General features: G+C 36.8%; 1 protein-coding gene and 1 long non-coding RNA gene across 6 annotated transcripts in view; one reads left to right on the top strand and one right to left on the bottom strand.

Moving 5' to 3' along the window:
• Positions 1 to 26,790, top strand: part of KCNT2 (potassium sodium-activated channel subfamily T member 2) — a 115,156-nt gene that overhangs the window by 46,032 nt on the left and 42,334 nt on the right. For all 5 annotated transcript variants that reach the window (XM_063165518.1, XM_063165515.1, XM_063165519.1 and 2 more), the window contains exons 10-13: positions 16,526 to 16,706; positions 18,766 to 18,930; positions 20,464 to 20,600; positions 22,441 to 22,504. In XM_063165518.1, coding sequence (XP_063021588.1) covers positions 16,526 to 16,706; positions 18,766 to 18,930; positions 20,464 to 20,600; positions 22,441 to 22,504 — 547 coding nt within the window. The remainder of the gene's footprint in view (positions 1 to 16,525; positions 16,707 to 18,765; positions 18,931 to 20,463; positions 20,601 to 22,440; positions 22,505 to 26,790) is intronic.
• The window catches only part of LOC134422978 (uncharacterized), a 40,268-nt gene continuing 23,580 nt past the window's right edge, over positions 10,103 to 26,790 (bottom strand). Inside the window, exons 8-11 of the long non-coding RNA XR_010028963.1 lie at positions 25,486 to 25,605; positions 18,197 to 18,265; positions 17,942 to 18,014; positions 10,103 to 10,193 (exon numbers count right to left, since the gene is read on the bottom strand). This is a non-coding gene — a long non-coding RNA (uncharacterized LOC134422978). The remainder of the gene's footprint in view (positions 10,194 to 17,941; positions 18,015 to 18,196; positions 18,266 to 25,485; positions 25,606 to 26,790) is intronic.

The raw sequence follows: 26,790 nt of genomic DNA, 5'->3' as shown, positions 1-26,790 counted from the left end.
TTTGAATTTTAAAGCAGTGTTAGTCATATATCACCAGTGTAGAGTGATTAGCTTGTGAAGGAAGTGGCTACAAATTCTTTGAGATGGACAATTAATTTTTCATACTCAAACCTGCCCAAACTTTGCTTATGCTTTCATGGAAAGCTCACTGAGGTCAGTCTTAACATGTTTTTACACCTCAGTGCTTTCATCATAAGAAAATAAGGATGTTTTCACTCAGTAACTTACAGAATACCTGTAGAATGCCAGTGCTGTAGCCTCAATGGCAGTTACCCACTCACAGTTCTCATCCAGAGGGAGCAGTAGGAGTGAGTTGCTTGAAGGGATGAAGACAAATCCCAACAATGATCTAGTCCTAACAAGACAAGTCAAGGCCTTATGATTTGGAACAGTGTCCAAATTCCAAATGTGTCCAGAGAAGAAAAGCCACCCAACCAAGAAAGGATTAATCACAGAAGATTTTAGAGAGGAAAAGGTATCTCAATGCTCCAGTTCCCTTTATTTTCAGTAAGTAGATATAAACACCTCAGAAGGTGATATGAAGGGAGCTAAATCACCCCATGGAGGTCTTGACTTACCTTTCTGTGTTAATTGTGACTGGAGCATAATGGCAGTTATCCGAGAAAGATGTCTAACCTTAAGTAGGATGAAAAGTGTTGGTGTATTATGTAATGTAAGATAAAATGTGGATTTTTGGGTCTGCAGTTCTTTCTGTGATGTTGTGTTTTGTTTTACATCAGTCTCAGTGTTCAGGACCAGTCTCAGTTTGATTGAGAGAGATTTTCTGTATATCAGGACAGCACAAGATAAGACTGGCTTTCTGTCTTTTAGAATCCAATTATTCTAAAGTATTAAAGCATGTGAAATTTCAGGAGCTAACAAAATAAACAAGAGTTTCAGAATTTAAATCCCAGAATATTATAAAACACTAATTGAAAGTTCAAAGTAACTGTAAATAATACAAAATGAATTGTTCAGCTATTACAAGAATCCCACAAAGCGCTGAAGTAATAGCAGTGGTACTTTTCTTTCTCTGAAACCAAGCAGATCTGTCAGGAACGTATTTGTTTCAAACACGGGGTCTCTGTTCTTTTTTCTGAAGTATCCCAGTGCAGCGCTCTCCAAACATCAGCAAGTAGATCTGGAAGTAGGGCAGTGGCACATGCAGTACCTTCCACATGCACTGGAGCAATCCCACCCTCCCCCTGTCCTGCTGCTCAGTTCCTGGAACCAGGGCAGCCTGGGTGGGTGCTTTCTCTGGGCATGTGTGCAAGGAAAATTGAGGTCGAGTTCAGACACTGCTTTAACACTTCCTTAAGTGAGGGGACGGTGAAAAGGCTGTGCAGCTCCTGGGAGGTCAACAGCAAAGCATTTCCTAAAATATCCACTTGCTATTTGTGAGCAAATAATCTACAAATTCAGCTAGAGTTTATGTGAAATACTGCCTTCTGGGAGAAACTGTGTGCCTGAAATCAAGGCCAACATTCTTGTGAGCTTTGGTACGAAAAACACATATTGAATACAGAGTTTATCTCTTTTAGGTACAGAAACTTCTAAGTTGGCTTTGCTGAAATCTGCTGTATGAGACACATGCAAAAAGAGTGTTGCCAAAAATAGTTGCTAATTTTGATTATTTAAATGAAAGAAATTCAGAAATAACTCTTAGAGTTTCTCTTGGAATTCATGGGATAGCCACACTTCTTTCAGCATTGCTAGCACTGGGATCCATCTGCTTACATGCCTATGATTAGTACTGAAATGGCCAAGGCTTTTCAAAAGGTGACCAAATGTAATAGAAAATTACCATGAAAGAATGAAATAAAACCCACAATTGTTTCTTTGATGAATGCCTTTTCATATTTTTATGCAACTATTGTATTGTGACAAAACAAATATTACCATATACAATTTTCTTTTTTGCTAGCTCTGTATTTGTAATAATACACTTCAAAAATATTTTTGCATATTTAAGTTCAAGAGTTCAAATCTGAAAAAAGCATGTGGGTGATTAGTGCTTTTGAGGAGTGCTGCTGAAGATTGTAGGATAAGGATGGGTGCTGGTTGGCTGCTTGTGAAAGGCAGATCAGAAATCATGTATTACAGGGAGAGCAGAAGTATTGAAGCTCAATCAGAAGTCTTTTTGGCTACCCATCAAAGACAGTTTCTATGGAAACCTAGATAATTATACAGTGATTTTCATGCTATTTTAGTTATTAATTTGGTAGTGACATAATATTTCCTTTGTTAATCTTTTTAGATGTTTCTACATAGTTATTTCTAAAATAATTAGGTCAGCATCTTTCCCATGGCTCATGAAGGGAATTCTCTGTGCCACTGATGTAATGGAATATTTAAAACTAGACACGGACACCAGCAAAATTAATAACAATTTAAGTAGTCTATTTACTGTGATCTGTGGAAAAAAGTCATAAAGGTTAGAAGGTTCAATCTCAATTATCTTCCTAGTGTGAGAGATACATTTATAGTCATCTTGTTTGCTTAAAATAAAAAATAATCAGACTAAATGATAGCTCAGAAAGCTGCCTTCACAAAGCCTCTCTGAAATGGAGCATCAACAGCATTATTTATAAGCAAATTCTCCTATTTGGAATATATATATAAATATTAAATTAAGCAATTCAACAGTGTGATTATCTTCTTTTATTTCACCCTGGAAAATGAGTCAGCTTCATGTACTTGTGATCTTTTTAAGCTACAAACTTTGCTAATTTGACCAGGTTGCAGGTCATTTGTTAATCTGAAAATCAGTAGTTCCAAACTAAATGTAGATAAAGGTGGGCAAAGTTAAATTTGTAAAAATTTGAAAAGCAAAATTAACTTAACCGCATTTTTTGTTCTCTGTTGTAGCATACAGTATCTCAGTATTTCGGTACAATACCGTATGTACCTTTACATTATAGGTCAAGTGAATCATCCTTTGACAATTAATGTAATTGCAATTTCACAGTCTGTTCTGTGTATAGTATATTCTATAAACCAGTATTTTAAATTGACACTGAGAAGAATTTTCAGCCTCTCTTGCAAGGCCTTTTCTCTTGGTGGAAGTCAGACATTGAGTACTTACTTACCTTTCTGAAAGTTGCAGCCTCTATCCTCTGAAGCATTTTTATCTTTCTCTTCTAATAATTTTTTAATGCCATGTGAAGTATTGAAACTTCAGTAATCAGAATATGCGTATTTAAGGAGAGTGCAAATCATGTATTCAAAACTAAGCCCCTGCCCAAGAAGGAGATAAAATGTCACTCAGGCTCCTTCCCAATATTTTCCCCAATAACTTCCATGGGATGTAAAAATCTCTCTCAAATAGAAAGTACTGCTGATATTTACATCAATAATCTTGACTATATTTAATTAAAGATGCATTGAGAATATTAGGGAGTCACAATATTTTGGAAAACATTATGGACTCTGAATATGCAATTGGGAGAATTTCAGCTTTTATTATCATGACGTCTTGCAATAGAGTAATAATATTACCAGATACCATGACAAGCAGAGCTTGTTCTGGCAGCAGAGACCAATTACCATTACAAATGGAGGAAAAAAAAGCAAATGATTTTGAGTCATATAACATTTGGACTGTTAGAAATACAGTTCTAAGACTACATCTCTATGGTGTCCTTTCTCCAGCAATCGTATTTTGAATTCTGTGAGAGATAATAAAATCAAGCTTATTGCGAATATTAATTAATTATGGCTTGCCAACACATGCAAAGCAACATGTAAAATTCCTCAAAGTTGGTCTAAATGCATTCCTGTTCTTGTTCCTTTGCAGGAACAAAGCATAAAATAGAGTGACTGTGAGGAATCTGTAATGCCTCAGTAAAATTAAAAAATTAAACACAGCAATATATGTCATAAAATGGGGTTTGGAGAAAATCTAGAAGTGATTATCCAAAGAGCAAGGTTAAATAAGGAATAACAAAGAAAAATAGAATGCTATATTCCATTAAAAAACCCCAGACAGTGACTGTATTTTAATATGCGCAATATGCATTTGAGATGTGCATGTCTTCAAAATTATCAACACTTGACAAAGATTCAGAGGAAAAATGCAGTTAGATGAAAGGATTTGACAGAGGGAGCCAGGGAGGTGAACTAAACAGGCATGCAGATTATTAGGATGTAAGTTTTCTAATTGCTTTCCATTGGTTTATAAACACACAAGCTTGTAAATAGATCCCTTGTGTGAAAATGTAAATGTTACATATGCAAGAGATGTTTGTTACCTTCAGAACAACGGCGACAAGAATAACTTCTGGAAAATAAAATGCTGGAATGAAAGTTGATCTGGAGTGTAACAGAGACTGCAGGATGTGAAATACTGTATGATCACACTGGCAAAATAAATCTTAGGTTTTGGTTTGGCTTTGGGAAGATTTAAATAAAAACAGGTAAAGTTCCCCTTAAAGGGTCAATTTGATATACAAAATAAGTGTTAGAACCCTCAGTCTTCCATCTTTTTCCTTACAAGAAGGCATTACATTTCATAAGCTTCATTTTTTCTTTGCAGTAAAAAGAAAAACTTGATACTCACATGCTGTCTTTGAAACTATTCTATCATTGTAGATAGTAGCAAATAGAATGCCAAGTGTAATAATGGTGAGTAATTATGTTGAGAATGTTCATGGTAAATACTTCACCATTCAGTAGCTGGCATCAAAACATTGTCACTCACAATTCCTGGCTCAAAAATAAAGTTGTCATTAGCATGCAGACTTAAAAAAATAAATGTGTCTTTCATTAACTGATTTATTAGGCTGATAAGCCATTTATTTTACTTTACAAAGATTTGGTGTTTGCAGTGGTTTATGCTAACACATGTAACTGTGTTATCAGATGCCATCAGTTATTCTGGTTCTCCAGTGGGCATTATACTGATTTGGGATCAGCATAACTCTTCAGTGCTTTGTTGACTTTTGTTGTCTGTTTCACATTCCAACTATGTTTTAAGGGTGTGAAATTTAGCCAAGTTAATATTTCTCAAATCAGAAAGAGAAGAGTTTAAAAAGTTGTTTGATATACCTTTGGCCATACAAACATAACATGACACCAGCCACCATTCCCTCACTCTGTGTCTGTATTCAGCATAACTTTTTGGCATGTTGAAAGCACATCTCAGAGGCTTTGGCAGAGATCAGGTTGTGATTACAAGATCATCTAAAAAGAAGGATTTTAATGCACTTACCATGGTTTTTAAAAGGAAAAAAATCACATCTAGAATGCACTAAAAAAATCTATTCTGTATAGTTGATATTCCATTAGAAATGACTATAATGTTTAGACAGATGTTTTTCACAGAAGTGAAGAGGCACAGTCAGCCACAGTGTATCACACTTGGGTGATAAATACACATAAACCAGTAGTTTGAGGTATAGACTTTTTAGTGTATAATCCAAATAAACAGCACTCTGATTAGTGAGTTCTGTACTTCCACTAGCAATTAAAACCTTCTAAAAATGTTTAAAAAGTTAGTAAATTAGTTGAATTGTGTTATCTCAACCTCAGTCAAACAGCTAACTGTACTTATAAAGGAATTCAGATATATCCCAAAAGCTGTACATATGCCCCCATTCTTTGCACAAACACAGCTGTATTTTTTTCACATTTCTGGAAGTTGTGCATTTCTGCCATACAGAAGTGTATATTAGAGTGGAAGTGCCTGAGTTACAGTGATAAGGCTGTGACTGAAAATAATCAGTGTTCATTCGTAAAAACTGAAGACCAGGCCATAGCTTGACTTTGTAGATTCCAAACTTAACAGCAGGCATGTAACGTGACTGTCAGTTCCTCTGGGCACAGAGCAGTGTGATGACCCTGCAGAGCAAGCAGGGCATTCCCTCCTGCTGAAGGGGATCACAGCAGAGACAGGGCTGCTTAAAGGAACCCAATGCATTGCAGTCTGCCGGGACTGCAGGCTTTGTTCAGAACTAAACTCTTTGTGGCGTTCCCTTTCAGTTACTTTTTTTTATATTTTAGGTCATTATTACCATTGGCTTTTGTCAACTGCCTTAGTCAACTGCTGAGAATGAGCACTTAATCTGCTTTTTGGTTTAAATACAGTTTAACTATTTTGCAAGTTTCTTTTCATTAGAGCTGAGCAGAGGAAAAACAAGTAAATGCAAATATCTTACGCAAAGGAGTTAAAAATAAAGTTACTGATGAGAGGGCACAGCTACATATGGGCATGTACTTGCATTTACTAAAATTGGATAAATCACTGAATATTTCAAGTTGGAAGGAACCCATCATCAAGTCTAACTCCCTGCTCCTACAGGTTTACCTAAAACTAAATCATATGACTAAAAGCTTTGTCCAGATGGTTCTTGAACTCTGACAGGCTTGGTGACAGGACCACTTCCCAGGGGAGCCTCTTGCAGTGCCCAAATGCCCTCTCAGTAAAGAAATTTACTTCTGTTGTGCCTCTCCCTGTGGCAAAAGGGTCATCTTTTAACTGTACTCCTTCACTTGATCTCTTTTTGTTCACTTCACTAGTATTCTAAAACTATAAAAGAAAAAAAAAGCACAAAATATTCAGCCAACTTTAAGACAAATATGAAATTTGTGTTAAGTTTCATATTGAAATATTCTTCTTGAATATTCAGAGTGAAAATCTAATTTTACAAGTTGTAGTGCGTGTGTTTGTGGTAAGAATAAAATCTTACTGAATATTCTCTATGGGATAAGCAATCAAGGGGAAAACATGCCAGACAAAACACACCAGAGATTATAGAACATGCTGTCAGTCCTGGTAGGCACAGTGATCTTCCTTCTTCTTCCTCCCTGCCTTCACCTCTCTGGTGTTGTGATCATTAATCCTATTTTCCTGACTGCTGGATGAAGTTCCCTTATCACTCGTCTCCTGTTTTTTGCTCTGTGCCCTTGTTTTAGATGATGAGTATTAATCATGTACATTATTTTTTTTCCTAAACATGCTTGTGTTTGTTAAACAGTTAAACCTCACATTTCAAGAGTCTTGTGAGGTTTTGGATTTCAATGATTTTTAAAAAGAATAAAATGTATAGATCCATTTGAATTTCAGCCAAAGAAATTATTAGACTTGGAAATTTTTCTTCAAGCAAGCACATTGTCAAAGCAGGTGTCCCAAAACAAATTTCTGACTTTCAGCAAACTCTTTAAGGATAATAAGTTCAGGATTTTTCACTCAACTAAAACATGTCATTGAAATCACTGGAAACCAGTGTTAACAGTAGTGAGGAGGAAAGTGATGATGGTGAAATCCCAGAGCTTGCTGATCAAAGTGAACAATACACAGTGAGAGAGTTCAAGGTGTACAAGCTCTCTGGGTCATGGCTAAAAGAATTGCTGGGTTTCCAAGCAGGAACTCCAACCACAGAGGAGTCTACCTTGTAATGCATGACAGAATATATTGTTTTTATCTCCTCACAGATTACCTCCTGTAATTTTCACCCCATTACACAACCTCTATTTAACACTTCCCCCCTTTCTGGTGTTTTAGCAAACCTAAGCATTAGGTCTGGTGCTTAATTATATCTTTTCACAGGCCAGTTGTTTCCTTGGTCACTGTCCAAAGGGTTGTCTCCAGCTAAGACTGTAGGTCAACAAGGAGGTGACTCTGAAGTAAAAATACCTTTCCATAAGGAACACAAATAAGGAAAATTTATTTATGTGGCACACATTTTCATGTGTGCTGCTGTTTTTTTAATAACAATTGTTATGAATTAAAAGAGCCAAAGTATACCATATGAGTATTTAAAAAAAACCCAGGCTATATTTTAGATGGCACTGCATTTCCATATATTCCCTTTATATTTTGCACTCTGCTCATCAGGAATCTGCAGACAGTGTTCTAAGTGGAACAGAGTGGGTATATCAGTGCACTTTTCTTGGGCCTGCCCGTACAGCCACCCCTCTAAGCATCTGTCTGGACACTCCCCTTGCAAAGCAGCAGCACAGCAAATGTTCCATTCAGCTCACTGCCTGTTTGAGGTGTCTTTGCCTTAAGACTGCCATGGAATCTAGCAGCTACACTGAGGACAAACTGAACACACATACAGAGCGTTTACTTTTGTAGCCCAGATCCAGCAAACGTTGCTGGCAAGCTGCAGAGCTCTCTCTGTAATTATTGGCCAGATTTTCTACTTCTAATGTTGACAGGGAGGTTACAGATCTGACAGTAACTGGTGGCCTTTGTTCTTTACTGTAGAGGTGACCTCACTGACAGAGGTACCAACACTTAGAATACCTAGGCATATGAAAGAAGCTTAAATGATGCCAAAATTGTGCATGTAACAGCCAAAATATTGAAGGGAAACACTCACCATGAGAATAATGACCATTGATGAGTCAGTGTTTTCACAGGGCATCTTGAAATGCAAGAAATGTACACCACTGTCCTCACATGATCTGACTACAGCCTTTTATCTTAAACAATCTTTCTATATTTAGTTTCCAGAAGGGAGGCCAACAGAAGGTTTCCATTACCCCAGGTCTCGGGAAATTTAAGCTGGAAAAGGAAATTCCACTTGAGAGCTTTCCAAAGGGCTGCATGCCTCATGGCTGTGGTTAAAGGGGATAAGACAAGAGGCATTTGATTTGAGTCACTTGCAAGTTTTACACCACTCCAGCCTGTATTTGTTATTGGTTTGAGTTTTACAGCAGGATAAGCACTACAAGAAAGTCCATTCTTCCTGAATATTACTTATCTGTTATTTTCTAAGTTCTTTTTTTTTTATGGTGCTAGCAACCATAAAGTGTTGCAGCTGGAGTAAGGTAACTCAGCTTGTCCTGAAGCAATGAGAGCAGCAAAAAGAAGTTGCACTCAAAGTGTAGACAGATGAGGGGCTGTCAAGGAGATGTAAAAATGGATGTCAGTGTAAGGATGATCCACGAATATCCTTAAAAATCAAATGAAAATTCAAAATCTGATAAGAAGAAAATTTTGATTTAACAATAAAATTAAATCCACTTGACATTAAAATATGCCATGACTTGAGTTAGGTTGAAAATTAACAAAAGGTTTCTGTCAGTAGCTAACAGAATATTTTACATGCTGGGTTAGCTTTTTCTTATGCACATTTAACAAATACTCAGATAATGAATCTTTCAATTGTTAGTTCAGTTTGATTGAGGGAGTGTGGGTGGTTTGCATAACAACTGTTACACCATAAGAGTGTTTCAAAACTATTGCAAGAAACATTAAACATGATGTTCTAAAGCATAACATATCGGGTGTATTAAATTAGAGGTTTGAATTTGAATTTTCCAGCACAACACATATAATTTTTGAATATTATAAATAGATTACTTAATTATTCTTCCCAAGGAAGGATAGGTATAGAATGTCACCTGATTCTGTAGCACTCTGCAGGTGAGGAGTAGCTGGTGGTTAAGGAGTGAGTGCATGATTCTGTTCCCTGAGTAGTTCCTGACTCCTTGTGTGAGCAGACCAGAGCCTCAGGCTCCAGCAGGCTCTTGGGTGCCAGTGTTGACACACTGAAGCTGGGCTGCCAAGTTTTACTTTGTTTACCATCAAAGCTCAGGGGCAGACTGAAAGCACACACAAATACAAGTGCTCCTTTGAGCTTAGAGGCTGCAGTGTGGCCAGACCTGCCTGTGGAAACACACTGAGCTGAAGGCTGCCCACAGAGGCACCCTGCCAGTGCAGCCTCAGCGACCACAGCTCCTTAATTGCTGCTCCACTTCTTATCCCACCACAGGCAGCAGCAGGAGTAGAAGGGTTCTCACTCAGATTCAACAAATATTTATATACACTTGGTCATTTCATAATACCCAATTCTGCTTAACAAGATGTTCTGCAGTTGCTGGAAGTCACATGAGTTCCTAGGGGGAGAGTTTATTTTTATAAGTTGAGCTTTTGCAACCATTAGCTGCATATAATGTTCTGATCTTTGGGGAAGGAAAATGCTTATAAAGGACACCATGGATAAGTAATAATCATATCACCAAACATCATCATTTGGGATAAAGATAAAATTGGAATACAAACAAAAATTACCTTTCCATCTGAAGAGAAAGTCTGAATTAATTTCTGACATGGTGGCATTGTTGTGTAGTGAAAGTAAATTCATCGTCCTTACCTCAGCTTGTGTTCCAAGTCCCACAGAACTGAAAGGTTTGATTCAAGGCCTGTTGAATTAATCCAACTCTTCCCCTTCCCTATTGTGATTCTGAAAAAAAAAAAAAAAAAAAAAAAAAAGGGACAGTGTTGTATGAAACTAAATCCTGGTCTCTGAAAAAATATATCTGGAAAAATAGAAAGATTTATGTTGAACTGTCAGATGAAGTGACATTAGAGTTGCAAAAATATCTGAGATTGTTACAGCTTTTGTCCATTAATATTAAGAAACCACAATGTCCAGTGTCTGTTTTGTCCTGTCAGGCAATACCTTGCAGCTGATCTGCTGCATTTGTTAGATCAGTTGTTACCAGCTAAGAACAGCATGGGAATTTCTCTACCTATTTACTTTAAAAGCAGCATGACAACCTTCGTCTTTCCAGTCAGCAGTTCCTTCATTTCTTTTACTGTCTTATAAGCAATTAATATTTTTTTGTCTTGAAATTCAGTAATTCCTACAGCTTTAAAGCCTTTTATGTGTTGAATGAAAAGTGAAAGTAACAACTTCTCATTGTAATGCTCAAATTTGATATATCCTACATGATTTATTTTACCAAATTGTCATACTAGCTTTATGACAGTTGTACATCTACTTAAACTAGTGGGTTTTTTTTCTATTTTAATATTGTTTATGGAAAATTGCTTTCAGAAAATAAATTAGAAAAAACCCACAGATTTTAGAAAAGACCTGAGAAGAGGCACAAGCTTGGAAAAAATAAAAGCATTTGGTTTTTAGCAAGTCAAAACCTCATCTTCAGGGCTTTTGGATGGGATTAGCATTTTGTTACTGGTCAGAGTATTTTGTGATTGTTGCTTCACTCTTTTACTTGCTGCATTTTCTGCATATCCCTTGTTCTTTTTGTTTGCCTCTTCATTATTTACACAAGAGTCAGGGTTTCTGTCAGAAAGCATCAGGTTCTTAGGTCACTGGTAGGGTGATTACTAACACCTTCACATTCTGCATGTCTTGTCACTCAGAAGTCAACAGACAGTATTTCCATATGTATCTGATACAGGGAATGAAAAAAATGCACTTTAATGTCACTCCAGTTATATTAGTATTCAACCCGGAGTTTGTGAAAATTGCATGTCTAATGATCACATGAATACTAAATCTCCACACTGAGAATTGCTGTTCCATAATGTCTAATTTTAAAATATGGGACAAAACTGCATCTGGCTCTACATGATGTTCTAGAGAAGATTGAACACCCCACAGAGACAATTTCTAGTATGAAAAACTGTTTTCCTCTGTAAAAAGCAGGGCATTCTCCACATACAGCATTAGTCCCAACACCAATTTCATTTCAAGGGTTTAAGACTGGCACCAGTTTAATATTAACATCTTTGGCAAGTAGGGAGCACCTTTTGCCAGTTTTTTAAGCAAGACCTCTATACATTTATCAGACTTTTATGAGATATTAGATCTTCTAGAGTGAGACTGAAGAATGAAATGTTCTATAGGTACATTTTATTTTGATGTAGAGATTGAGGAAGTTTCCATAAGCAGTTACAGTCACTAATATGGTAAAATATGTCTCAAATGCTTCTCTGTATTTCCTGGAAAGTCAACATGGTCCTTTTCTTCAGTATTTCACTGTATTTGTACTTTACCCATGAATATTTGCTAGAGTTAGTGGTCTGTTAACAGTTTTGTTGACTGATAGTTAATTCCAATTTTTCTCATAGAGAAAAAAGAAAAAATCTGTGATAGTAAGCTCATAAATTGTTAAAATAACATTAACAACAATTGGCAGTACAGGACAATCAAATAATGAGAGTTTAATTTCTAATTTTTTCTAGCATCACAATTCTCTGGTCAGATATGAGGAAATTGTTCAGAGTTTTAGATGTGAGAAACTGCTGAGGGCATTTGCTTAAGCAGGATTGCTACTCTCGTGAGTGAGTTGAGGTGTAGCTTGTGTGGTACAGAAGCACTGAGCCTCTGGCCCAGAGTCACACTGAATCTGCTAAAATGGATCCATGTGGATTTCAACACATTCATTAGCCAGGCCCTTCAGCCAGCTGCTGCAAACATGGCAAAGTCATTACTCAAGGTGGAGCTCAAAGGTGCAGGTCCAAAGGGAAGTGCTGGCAATTGCTGCCTAATCCTCAGCACACAGAAGCAGCTCTGACTTTTGGCTCAGCCTCTGGTGCATTATTCTAGACCTCAAGAAGCTGCATGTGTAAACAATAATTTTCTCTAAAAGTGAAAATGTAGAAATCAGATTAATTTGTCAATGCTGACAAATGAAAATATAAACTGATATCAAATAGACTCTAAACAATTGGTTATAAATAAGGGTAGTTAATGTACAGTGTTTGCAAAATACTATCCAAATGGTTCTTGTTACATCCATTTCTGTGACATGCTTCTGCAGCATGATAAAAAACTGACTGTCTCAGGAATTATTTTACTCTGCAGTATTTATTTTATTTATATATAAGCATGTAGAGACAGCTTATTTACAAACAGGAGTTGGTTTTGGCACATAAGATACTCAAGCAAACAAAGATTCCTGGAACTAGAAAGAAAGCTTCCAGTAAAACAGAGACTGAACTCTCAAAAGTTCAAATAATACCCAAAATAAACATTACCAGTCTTCAGAGATTACATGTTATTCTCTTTACTTTTTGTTTTCAAAGTGCAGTGGTAGCAGTGTTTGGAAAGATACTTCTATCCCCTGGATCTTTGTAATACATTTTCTGATGGTACTTTTGCTTCAACAGACACTAGTTTGGCTTTCTATGGGTTTTTTTAAAAATACTAAATCTCTGCATTGAAGCAATTTTGTTTTGTTGTGAGTGCCTCCCTTAGATCCATTGTGAAAAGACAACCTTCCTGAATTCACAGGAGTCCTAAAATTGGCATAGAAGGTGCTGAATTTGCCTTATGTTTGACTAGGGACTCCCTGTGTACTGATTATTACAGTGGTTTATTTTCCCCACAAAAACAAGTAGGTGTTAGCATTGCCTTTACTGTACATTCCTTTCCTGCTTGAAATAATTTTGTTTATCCAAGGATGACTAAATAAATTACTTAGCTTCAGGAGATGAAAGAGGAAGAGGAAGCAAACAAGGAGGTAAAAATATCACGAAAAATATCAAACCAGCCAAAATATGAAGCCTGAATTATTGCACATTTCATTATGTCAGGAAACATAAGAAATAAGTGTACTTTTACATGCACAATTTATGCTGAAAGTAATGATTAACACTTCATTTCTGAAAAAGAAAGCTGATACTACTACTTATCTAGGAATTGGGATGTATTAAAAGATGTCAATGAGCTGTGGGGAATGGAATAACTAATCCATGTGGACTTGGCTTCTTGGGTATCCACTGATGTTCCACTGCACTCTCTGCAGTGTAATCAGGTAATTCCCAGACAGGTGGGAATGTGCTATCAATGCTAAGTAACATTTCTCTAAAGGCATAGTTGGTGAGCTGAAAGTGTAATGTTCTTGGGAGAGTAGTCACAGAGGTAATATTTTAATTTTTAATTAGACTGTGTCTTTGAAAATCAATTTTTTCTGCAGTTTGGTACTCTCTGGCTCCAGTAAAGACAAACAGCAGAGCACCAAAACACCCAGACTTGGTACCCTGATTTTGGATTTATCATTCCCTTGTATACAGGGTGAGGGCTTCAAGTACAGTTTGGTACAACTGCAAATGAGGCACAAATAATTTTGAGGAAGGAAATAAATTTGATCAACAAGTTGTTAAAAGAGCTGAATTTCTTCTTCCGCAAAGAAGCAGCTCCCTCATCTTGCTGACTTTAATTGTTAACTAAACGTGGGAAGCTCTGGCTCATGCCCACTAAGTTCAATGAAAAACATCTTGAATACACATTTTGGATCAGACACATTATTTTGATGGCTTCAAGGAATAGCAATACATAGAACTGTAAGGGGATAGACCTGATCAAATGAAATCTTGATCTCACTAAATTCAATGGGAATTCTGTTGTTCATTTAGAAAAAGCTGAAATGGTTCATGGTATATTACCTTATTTCAATTCAGCTGGCAGTGGAAACCTTAATAACAACAACAACAACAACAATTCAAGATCTGGATTTTTCTATCATTAAGCTATTAAAAATGTTAAGATTTTACAAAAAAAGCAAGAAATAGACATTACTATTTCCTTGAAAATTAGAAAAAAACCAGCCTGATGATACCAAAGTTTTATATTTTAATCCATCCTGTCAGATACAGGTGGTAAAGCTGACCTTTTGCATTTACAAACATCAAGCAATTTCACAGGTATGAGCGCCAGAAAAATTACATTTCCACCAATGACAGGCTTATGCATTATGGTTCAATACAACCACATCTACAGATATTTAATCTGCTGAGGGCAGTGGTGTAATAGTCCTGTTGGAGGGGAACCATATCCCTGGCTCAGTGCAACTGTTGCTTTCCTGGCCCTTATGAGCTTAATTCCTGAAGTGAAGGTTATGTATTTAGGGATATATCCACAAAAGGCAACTATAGAGAAGAAAATGCACACAGGTGAAGAGGAATAATACAAACAAAGAATTAAAAATCCATTTCCATTCTGCTTTTAAAACTAAACATAACGTATGTGAATATTGATATTAAAATAGCTCATTTTTCCATGCTTCAGTGCCTTTACAATATACTTCATTATTTCATATAAAAACTAGAAAAGGCTTTAGCTGAGAAACTTCCTTGTCTGAGACCAAAAGAAATCTTCATTAGCATAATTACTTACAGTCCTTCTGTTAGTATTTTCAGGGACAAAAATATAATTATCCTTTTACTAAAAAAAAAACCAAAAAAAAAAAAACTCCAGCAAAACTGTGAACATAGTGAAATAATGGAAGATCTGGATTACAACTCCAGTGAAAAATGTGGGATGAACTGGATAGGAATATAAATATCAGTTCTGACTGAAGTATGAAACTTAGGCAAACAACAGGGAAAAAAGCCCACCCTTTTTAGAACATTTTGAGATGTGTGAAAACTACAAATGCTAGAACTGTGAAAAGGAAACAGGGAATTTGATCCATATGTTCTGGAAATGCCACTGCCACAGCTAAATTATATTTGGAGAATAGAACAGAGAAAAGAAGAACAACTGATAACACTGTTATAAACACAGGGTCTCCCTGGTGATGCAAAGGTCTTCCCATGGCAGATATTAATGAGGGACTCTTACCATCTGGATACCATACATGAAGAAATAATATTTAGTGTGTTCTAGATTAATTACTGAGGAATATGATATGATTTATTAATTATTTATCTAATTCTCTGAGGAGAAATCATCCTGCTAGCTCCAAGGGGGAAAAGTGTTGTTCAGGGTTGTTCACACATTGAGGTTTTTAGGGTTTTTTTTTTTTATGTAGATGAATATAATTTAAGTGAAGCCTGAAGTGAACTAAGTAATTCCACTGTATCAGAGAAGATCATATTTTAAGCTTGGGAAGCTCTTTGCTGTGATACATATTTACAAAGTGAAATATTTTTGAAATTTGCAATGTTTGAAATAGCAGGATGACCTCTGGAGAGATTCTGTTACAGCTTCTCAAAACCAAAAGCACATCATGCTGATTCCAAGAAAAGTAATTACCAGTTAACTTGGGCTGCTGTTTACTTCTTCTCAGGAATGTGTGACTGGAAGGGATGAACTCCACTTGCTCTGCTATTACAGACCCAGCCAGCCCTGTATTTCTACTCTGTACTTTCTGTGAGCAGAATCTCGCCACTTCCCACCTCCCACTTCTACCTGAAGGCTGACCTTGGATGCTCTTTCCTCTGATAATTCAGTACACTGCAGTTCTCACATTCACTTTGTTCCAGACAGTCAGTATCCATTTGTACCACAAGAAACCTCCCAATATTCAACTGTGCTCTCAGAACTGGTTCACATCAGTAACTCTGCCACAGAAAGGGCCAGAGCCTAGCACAAAGAGAGACAGATTTACAGAAAGCTGTATGTGCAGTTTTCTTGGCCGTGGCAGCAAGCAAACCTCCCTGAAAAAGTTGAAACATATCTATAAAAAATGTTGAATGGCGGCAGCTCTATACCATCTGTTTTGTTCTGGTTTAGAAAGGAATTGCATCAATCCATGATGTTCTATATACCACCTCTCCTTCACAACAGCCACTAAGCAAAACCTAGCAACAGTTGTGCCTATCATATTAGAATAATCAAAAATGTGTTTTTTATTACAAATGACTCTTGAAAGTTGTAACAATATAGCACTTCTGGTTTGATACTAATTTTTACTTTTCTTTGAAAAAAATGTCTTTGCTAAGCAATTTATAAATTCTGAAAATAGTTTTCTGCACGTATAATCATCAAGCTTGAACAGTTTTTATTTTTCATGTCTTTATTCATTCTTTTCTACGTAGTATTTGTGGAATTCAGCATCTGGAACGAGCAGGAAACAGGTTGACTCTCTTTGACTCCCTTTATTTCTGCATAGTGACATTTTCTACTGTGGGCTTTGGGGATGTTACACCCAAGATATGGCCTTCAAAGCTGCTTGTTGTCATTATGATCTGTGTTGCTCTTGTGGTGTTGCCCATACAGGTAAATGCGGATTATTTTTTTTCTCTTTAGAATTGTTTTTGAAACAAAGGAACTGAAATAATTTATCGTTACTGCTATTGTTGCACAGAAAATGTCAGAAAAAAGAACCATCTATCTCTCCTATTGTGGGTTTTATCCCTTGTTCCTGTATGTTCTCCTATATACTCTAGATTTATACTAGATATATATATAAGAAACAGGGCATTGATAACAGTTTTCAAGCGCTGATGAAAGTTTTTTGCACCAGTCATGTACCACAGAGGCCTTCCTTTATCCTGAGATATGGATTTGTTATTAATGGAGCAATTACCAAAAAACCCCACAACAGTAGCCAGCACTTTCTTTATGAGTACAGCTTTTCCTCTGCAGGCTCTCCCTGTTTCTAATCTTGGTTCTCTCCACTTCCTCTCTTACTCTTACAGCTCAGTGCTAACTTGAAAAAAAATCTCATTAAATCTGCAACTCAAGCAAATTGGGTTCACAGCTGTGTATGGAACACATGCACACAGAGCCAGCAGCACAGTTAGGAATTTTTCATGCCTGCCTAAGTTTAGGACTTCTAACAGTTTCAACAGGGAAAGAGCAATTTATGGAAATCCAAGTATTTCAAGGAGTCAGTCAGCTTTGTTCAATTTGTACCAAGCGTTTTCCAGCTCATTAGGTGAGGCTGGATGACAGAAACCCTGAGGTTACGTGGGAAACCCTGCCAGGATGTTCACTGTTCCACACAGGGTGATCACCCACCCTTGTGCCAGCAAAAGAGGATGTGGGGAGACACTCTGCATTTTTATCAAAGCTTACAGCAGACCTGCTAGACCATGAAGCTCCAGAGTTTCTCACACAGCCATAGTTTCCAGTCTCTGCTTCTTTGGCAGAGAACTAAAGCTCAGTGTGGGCAGACAACATGCAAGCCCTGGGAGGGTGGAAGCTCAAGCTTTCAGCATTAATTTTCTTGAAGTTATTTAACACTCTAATTAAATATTGAATGTATGTATTCATAGCCATATGCACCAACACAATTATATTCTCACCCAGTGAAAAATTAGTAAAATATAGATTCTATTAAAAACTAAAATGTGCTCTCTTTAAGAAATTTGGTATTTTCTAGGACATAGAAATTTCATCCTTAAGGTGGTTCTGATATATACTTCAGGCTCCCACAGGAGCAGCACATAACCTAGAATCTACTGGAATTTCACATAAATTTACCTATTATTAGCTGCTTTATTTTATACCTTTGTAGCGATAATGGGGCTTCATATAGTTTTCCATACACATAATGGAGTGGGAGGCATTCTCTCCTGAGCCCTGCAATGAAATGAAATCAGTTATTATTCATGATCCGGCCTCTCCATCAGTGGAAGGTGGAAGAGAAAAAGATTCTATCACACAGCCATACAGTTAAATTGATCTCAGTATTAAGCATGTGTTACTTACAAGAAGCTTTAACTGGTATTTGTATGTTTCTTTACAGACTGTTATTCTCTTACCTGCATATATTGTTCAGCTGACAAAGGCAAAATTTCTGTATCAGCAGCTGTTGTGTATTTAAGTTGGATCTAAAATTATAAGGCAGTTAAGAGTGTTTACAGAACATCACCTTCAGAACATTATAAAATCTCTGGGAACATTTACTGCCCAAACTAAGAGAAAATGGTGCCTCTTTCCAAGTCTATTCACAGTATGTGTGTGAAAACTTAACTTTTCATACAAGGGAAGCAATTATGTAACAATACTGGAAAAAGAGAGCTCAGAGGCATAAAATACTTAAAGGAATAAGGTACCAGCCTTCATTCTTTTCTAAACTCCTGTGATTTAGTGTATTCCTATGGTATTTTAATGAATTTTCATTGCTGTTTGTATGCGATAGATTCTGACTCTATTGCTGTGGTTTGTGATCACCTTACTTAGAGAACATTTTACAAAGAAAAAGATACTGGGGCTAAAGGTAGCTTTTCATTGGGGGGTGAGATGAACAATGCAACATTGCTAAGTCATTCTAGAGTTGTAGCCCTCACCTACTGGTCTCTATTTCACTGACAGTCAGCATCTCTTGCAGTTTGAACAGCTGGCATATTTGTGGATGGAGAGGCAAAAGTCTGGAGGAAACTACAGCAGATACAGAGCTCAGACAGAAAAACACGTTGTGCTGTGTGTGAGCTCTCTGAAGATTGACTTACTCATGGATTTCTTAAATGAATTCTATGCCCACCCCAGACTGCAGGTACTGAGAATGGAAAAATAAATCCCCCAAACCCCCCGCCCAAAACCACTGTTTGATTGTTGTTTTGGTTTTTGCTTGGTTTTTTGTTTGTTTGTTTTAAGAAAAATATCTGAAAATGTTTTTAATTTGTAAAACTGATTTTGGGAATAGATAGTTGAATTGGGAACCTATACCTGTAGTAAGAAGCTGAGATTCAGATTTTGGAGGCATTTTAATTTGAGGTATTGAGGGGAAAAGACTAAATAGGTAGAAATAGTGTCTTGTTGAATTGTGCCAATCTTTTTAGAAACAGATATTTCCATGTAAATTCCTTAGATTCTACCCAAAAACCCAGAAAATAAATGAAAGCTACTCAATTTAATTTTTCCCCATTGTTTCGGGACTGGATCCAAAAATCCTCACAATTAAAAACATCTTTTGGTTTTCACATTTTGCTTTGTTTTTTTGCCAGTGCTAGGAATCACAGTATGGGTCAGGTTGGAAGGCACCACTGGGGATCATCTGGTCCAACCTCCCTGCTCAGGCAGGGTCATCCTAGAGCACATTGTACAGCCTTGCAGAGATAAGATCCTCTTGGAATTGTGGAAATTAAGAAATAAACACATGTACTTCAAAGGACAAAGATGTTGACAGAATACACAGATTTTGTTAGTGCACACATATTCCCTAGGTAATGCAAACTTGTCAAATGGCTTATGGAACATCTAGAAGCTTATTTCTATGAGATATCAATTTGGATTTGTTATCATTGTCTTTGCTACAGACTCTCCCTTTTAGTAAACCTTTTCTATGTCTTTTGCTAAGTTACCTGTGGTATCATGCTTCATTAACCACTGCAAGAATCACACAAATACAACCTTCAAATGGCTGAGCAGCAATTTGCCAAATCCCACATCCAATATATTCCCCAGAACAATTAGCTAGTAAGAGGCATAAGCAATTGCACAAAGAAATCCAGTTCTTTATAGATACAAACACAAATTGAAACACAACATTTTGTTAACTAAGCTGAAGAATGAGTCAAGCTCTGTGATACACTGGAAACAAAGAAGAAAAGCCCCAATACTACACAGGTAATTTAAAAGGGCTCATATACATTCCCTTCACAGCTGAAATTGAGTTGGGCTCAATGATCTTGGAGATCTTTTCCAACCTTAATGATTCTGTGTACCAAGAAGCTGAAGGATACAGATGGTGCACTGCATCCAATAACATTTTGCTTTCTTAAGAAATCTCTGTGTTGCAGAAAGGGAGATTTCTATCACCAGCCTGGCCTAAGCTCTCCTCTCCCGTGTTCCACTTTTCCCTCCTTTTCATTTGTGCACTTACGGATTCTTCAAACCATCCTTGCTTTTCCAAGTAGCACAGGAAGCAGTTTGGATTGGCCCATTAATGTGAAGGAGAAATTTTGAGGAAATAAATTCTGCCTGTCAGCGTCTTATCTGAGACATTTTTGACATCTCAAGTTACTGGTGACTCATTCTCCAGCAACATTAACCATGACTATTTCCCCTTTTTCTTCTGTTTTGACAGGACTATTATGTGGTTATTTTGTGTCCTACGGAGATGGATGCTCAGGTCCGAAGGGTGTTACAAATCCCGATGTGGTCCCAAAGAGTTATCTACCTGCAAGGCTCAGCCCTAAAAGATCAAGACCTATTGAGAGCTAAGTAGGCAAATACTGACCATTCTTTTTTATTTTTCATTCATACTGTTTGATAAATAAGTTTAACAAGCAAAGAAAGCTGTGCTAGAAGGAAACCATGTTTATTTAGAAGGTGAAGCAAAGCTCTTTGATAGAACTTGCTTTTCTTAATATCTGAAATTTTGAACCCAATGTACAGTTTTGGTTTTTTTAAGTTAGGGGTGGTAACATTAAGCAGCTGTTCTGCTATACATACCTGAACTCTTCAGGGCCCTCCTTTTACCACATACTTCCACCACTGCTAAGAGATGCTCTCTGCCAATTAATAGTGAGTGACATTTATCAAAACACATCAGTCAAGCAAAGTTCCTCACACACACCTCCCTCCAGTGCTCAATCAGTTGAGCTGCAAAGGAATTCACAGTGAAATTCATGCAGAAGGGTCATCTCTTAAAACTCTCCAAAGAGAGGGAAAGGTGATTCTTAGCAAACAACTGATTTAACTCATCTGCATTGCTCTGTGCTTTAGATAACTAAAATTAAGCTATTACCTGTCTGGCTATTTGTGACATTCTTTACCTGAGGGGAGTTATTTCTAAGAATCTCATCATTGAGAAGCTTCATGAGCAGTGTTACCTTCTCAGACTTCTGCCACTGAAAAAACAGTGTTTAAAATTTGACAAGACAAGAAAGCTTTGTTCAAGATTAGAAATTTTCTTTTGGAGAGATCCTTCTTTCTTTTTTTTTTTTCTTTTTGCTTTCTTGCTGATTTCAAGAAGGAATTCATATGTGGATTTAGCTGACATTTGTTCTACACATTACAAGAATTAAAATTAGGCTGTTCCCTAAATATAATCTTGAATTTCACTTATAATAACCTGGAGGTAGTCAGCTGTGGAACTGTGCTTTTTCCTGCAGAACATGTAATTGAATGTACCTGTCACAGAATAATTTTCAACCTCTCCTGAGGGAAGAAGCATAGTGGGAATTTAATAGAACATTGGATATGAAATATAACCCAGTACCCAAGATGTTTGTGCATTTCTTTTTAATGAGAACATAATGTACTGAGGAGCTAATAAGGCACATGATAAAATTCTTCTAATATATAAAGTAATATTTACCAACAACAAAAAATTAATCAAGAAGGGTCTCATTATCAAAATGTATCCGTACATTATATGTGAACCAATGTCAAAATAACATGATAAAGATAACACCAAAAAGTAAAGGAATACCAACAGCTGGGTGACGGCATCAGCAGTGAATAGCCAATTACAAAAGACTGCATTTTTGCAGAAAAAATCTCATCTAATTTTACTGAATTTTCTTTCCTATAACTTCTTTCCTGTCTTCCCAGTACTACTTCTATGCTTAGCTAAAATTACTCATAGAGATCCCATGATTTCTTCTAATCAGAGACACTGTGAACTGAAAGAGTTCATTTAATGCATATATAGACAGAAATGTCTGTTTTTTATCCCAAACACATTACTCTTGTACATCTACCCAACTTTCTGCTCTCACTAGGCAAGACAAGTCTGTTACCTGCCCCTCTAGTTCATTCTCACCAGTAATAACTTCTGCATATTGCACTCTTACACACCAGGCAGGCTGGTGCTCGTTATTCACCTGCCATACTGCCATGCATAAAGTTTTTATCATGGCAGATAAAAACTTTACAAATTAAGTTTAAGGCCACTCTGCTTTTACTACTTTGGCACAGATTTTACTGTCACCAGGGTAAGAAATGAGAACAGACTCAGCTTTGTCTGTGTTCCGTGTCCCTGTGCAAGATCTGACTGTGTGACACGAGTCCATGGGTGCCTGCTTGGGCTGTGACAGGTTTGTCTCCTCTTTTCCAGGATGGACAATGCTGAAGCCTGCTTCATCCTGAGCAGCCGCTGTGAGGTGGACAGGACAGCAGCAGTAAGTGGGGAGGGAGGAATGATAGGATGGACAGGTTTTACTGCCCTTACCCCCTCTCAGCTCTTTATTGTGCAACAAGGGCAGAACAGCATAAATGTACTGTCATAGTAGATACATGGATACATTGATAAAAACTGGTCAATTAATCACTTCCAAGAATGCTGCTCTGTCAATATTCAAAGTACCTGAACTGCTCTAGATATTCAATTTAATCAGTTGTATTTATTAAATCAGAAAAGACACAGGTATCAACTGACTGGTATATTCAGAACTAATGAAGTAAAGCCTGAATTCAACTTCATAAATAAATTTGTAAGTAATACAAGTAACCAATATATATGACACTATTTGACCATTTTTCATATTGGTCATTTTTAAAAATGAAAAACTGCAAGATTCTTTAAATAAGATTCTGTGGGTTTGCTCATGCTGGTTGTTATTTGCAGTCAGGTAAGTTACTGTCCACAAGGGAACACTGCTAATACCAACTTCTGTGCAGTGCATCTGTGATAAAATAATAAAACTAGAACTCCTCCAGCTAGTGAAATTATCTACTGATCACAGATATCCAGAAAAAAATTCCACTGAGGATGGATTTATGAACATAACTTGAAGTTTTTCACTATGTGAACTACAATAAATTATTGCAGTCTTGCCTCATTCTGTTCAATCTTGAACTCCAAAAGGGTTCCCTTTTGGAATCTGAAGATGCTTGTAAATTGGCTAACAAGACACAACCAATATTTACAATTCAGTAATTATATTTTAAGTGATCTCAACTAAAAATACTGTTTCAGTGCTACATTGTAAGAACCAGCAATAATTTTTCTAAATGTTGAAAACAGATATAGTAAAAAATTGGAAATGAGAGCTTTGGATGATATCTGTAACATTATTTTCAACCACTTATTACTTCATCTGGCATCAGAACTTAGTTGAAAGATCTTAGCTAAAAATCCTGTTCTGGACCTATCCCTTGCAGAAATTCACTGAGTTCCCTGAGACATAAATCTGTGCTCCTGCTACAACATTTAAACTTACTGACCTAAGGACTTTGAATTTGCTTCATCAGCAGTAGACTCCTGAAAATATAGCAGCGATAGCCACTGAACTGGCAGTGAGTAATCCCAGAGTAGTCAAGCAAGGCAGAACTACTGCTTGGAAGTGACAGAGTGTCTGGGTATTTAAAGGTAAGAACAAGCAGGAGTTCTTGCAAATACCTGGAAAAATACCTGTAACTTCTAGGAGACTGAAAAATTTCAGAATAGCCCAGGTGTCTTATCTAAATCAGTCACGATTTCATAATTCAGAATAATTCAGCTACAACATCTCATTTCACATAATGTACTTGAGAGTTGCACAGTGGTTACAGATGAGAAATCCCATAAAATCAGTGTGATTTATACTGCACTGGGAAGGTTTATGCAGCATTAAGGACAGCAATACCACCAGTCAGCTGCTCATCTCTGCTCATAACTGCTTCAGAATTTATGCAGAGAAAAGCCAATTTTCAGCTCTGCTGGACTCTGCTGTAGGGCAGGCAGTGGGCTCTGCGTGGAGCTCCCAGAGCTCCCATCCATTGTGGCCAGCATGGTGCAGCTCTGGCTCTGGAGCCATGGCCCACTGCAGCTCTTCCTTCCTGCCCTCAGGAAACACCAGAATGGGACCTGGCACACTTCAGCTGCCACTGCAGATTTCTATTAAATCTCATTTCTCTTTGTACCTGGAGCACACAAACAGGCACCTCTCACCAAACACTATCTCCTGGTCCCTTCCCCTGGGCCAGAGTGATATCTCAGGGTCAGTGGGTTCTGAAGCTTTGAAACAAGGTGTCACATCTCTGCCTTGTTCTCCCTTTTGCTGTCAGATTACATTTTCACAGAGAATGCAATTATTTATACTGCAAGTGGAAAATTCTTAATTTTTTAAAAAAACTATTTTATCTTACTGCCCCCTAGGGCTGTGAAATGAAATTTATTGTATTTCCTACACTGCTCCAGCCTCATGCTAGTATAGAGGTTTGCTTGTCACAGGGCTGAAGGAAGTTCAGCTGTCATCCCAGTAACAATCTTTATGAGTACCACTGATTTTCCACCCTGCTGTTGTTGAGAAGCTGACAAACTGCTAAAAGAGCCTTGGACCCTCTTCTATGCATGACAGCTGTCAAAATAGAAGGAGGAGATTCCTGACCAGAAGAGCTGTTGTTACTCAAGTGATTTTTTGAGGGTTTTTATCCTCCCAGCTACAATGCTCAAGCAGAGGATTTACTCATTTGCCATGGATACCCCTGGCTGTTCATTGCTTGCTGTTTTGTTAGTTAATAACTTCTAGTGACAATACTTCCGCTGTTGCTGACAGCTTTGTTCTAATGCTTTCTGAAAATTCAGAGATGGTCCAATTCAAGCTTGCACCTTTTTTTTTCTGTTTCATTAATCAAATTGTGTGACTCTGCTGTACTGGTAATCTAAATTACAGTGCCTTAATGGCATCACAATATGGATGCAAACATAGCAGGGTATAACTAATTTATCCAGTTATGTGTGGCAAAAAAGAGGTTCAGAACTACTTTAAAATACATATTAAATGCATTTCCTTGAGTTCTTATGATTGAAATACACCCACTTTAAAACTTGCATCTTTTCATACATGAACTTAAATATCACCTCTATAATCATCACTGTTTGTATCTGTGGTAATTTTTGATCACTGACTGCAGTTCATTGTGTGGAAATCACACAGAAGAGTGATCATATTTTTTCACTCACCTTCCAAAGAAACATATATTTAATAATAGGAACAGAAGTATAATTTTGTTTCACTTACCTCTGTTAGTTGTGGGTACATATATACCATATATTGGGAGAAAGGTGAACATTTTTTAAAGTGACTGCAATATAGCATAGAAATTGCTACATTTTAAAACAGAGAGCCACAATACTGTATGAAGAGACTGAATCTAAGAAATCGCTTAAGGTGCCTACCTGTATTTTTCTTTCTCTCCCCTGGAGTCCTTCTTCAGAGTGGAATTTGGGAGAATAACTGAGCAAAAAACTTGGGAACCAAATAAGTAGCTATTGTACACAAACACATGGGTATACCAACTGGAAAGAGAAAAAAAGAAACATTAATGTAAGGTTATTGGATTAACAGTGCATACTCACTGAGTTGATCTATGGGTCTAGGTTTGTTTGAGTTTTTAATAAAATAAGTGTAATTTGAATAATTCTATATTGAAATCTTTATTCTTATATTTAACAATCATTGCACATTCTGATAAAACTGGGCTTTAAAAAAACTATAATTAAAAAATCCAAGAAAATATCTAACATAGAGATAACTATATTTCTAGGCATGTAGCATATCTGTGTGACAGCCATCTAGCACATTACCTAGTCACTTGCTGCTTCTAGCTGTGTTGGTGTGTCATTACCTTAAGAAAAACAAGAAAATCCAACAGCACACACAAACACAAAATTCTGAGGAGGGTAGCTTGCCATATGTTATAGAAAAATAAAAAAAAAAAAAAAAGTGGCTACATACAAGGAAAACCTACAGCAGGTCACACCCATGCTTTTAAATCTCCTAAATGGCAGAGCAATCCTACATCTATAAAATGCCTAATAAGAAAAATGTGAAATAAGATATTTTGCCATCCTCTTATTACTCCATTTTGGTTTTTCTAGTAGAAAAACTTGCTAACATCTCAATTGATAATAAAATATTATAGTTTGAAAATGTCAATTACACTCTGTTCCAGGCAGAGATTTTCCCTTGTGTTCACAAGTCTGAAACCTTTTCTTACTGCTGATGCTGCAAATATAATGAATCATTCTTTACATTTTATCTTTAAATACCACCAATTTCATGACTAGGTAAGGCATTTCAATCCAGGAATGGATTCCTAGATACTGCTCTGAAATGTTTGTTTTGAAATAAATAAAAATCTGATGGATGATACACTGGAATTAGTCTTATGTCACAAAATTCAAAATATGAATGCACTACCACATAGATGACTTTTATAATTAGCAGTGTTCACCCTGCAGTTAACTCATTCTTGCCATGTGCTAACAAGAACAAAAACTTAACAGCCTGAAAAATCTCTTGGAATCTTTGGTTAATAGCTGGCTAAATCCTGACATCAGTTGTGCAAATGTTTTAGTTCCACAAAAATTCAGATCTGCTTTTAATTAAACTGATAGTTTTAGAATCACCCACAATTTTAAACTCTCAGTTCTTGATGTCATCATTTAATGCTATTTTAATTATGAGTCTCTTTGTAAGGA

Source organism: Melospiza melodia, chromosome 11 (assembly GCF_035770615.1).
Source record: "Melospiza melodia melodia isolate bMelMel2 chromosome 11, bMelMel2.pri, whole genome shotgun sequence".
In the NCBI taxonomy this organism is placed as follows: domain Eukaryota; kingdom Metazoa; phylum Chordata; class Aves; order Passeriformes; family Passerellidae; genus Melospiza; species Melospiza melodia.
Note: the sequence above shows the minus strand (reverse complement) of the source record. Positions and strands in the feature narration are given on the sequence as shown.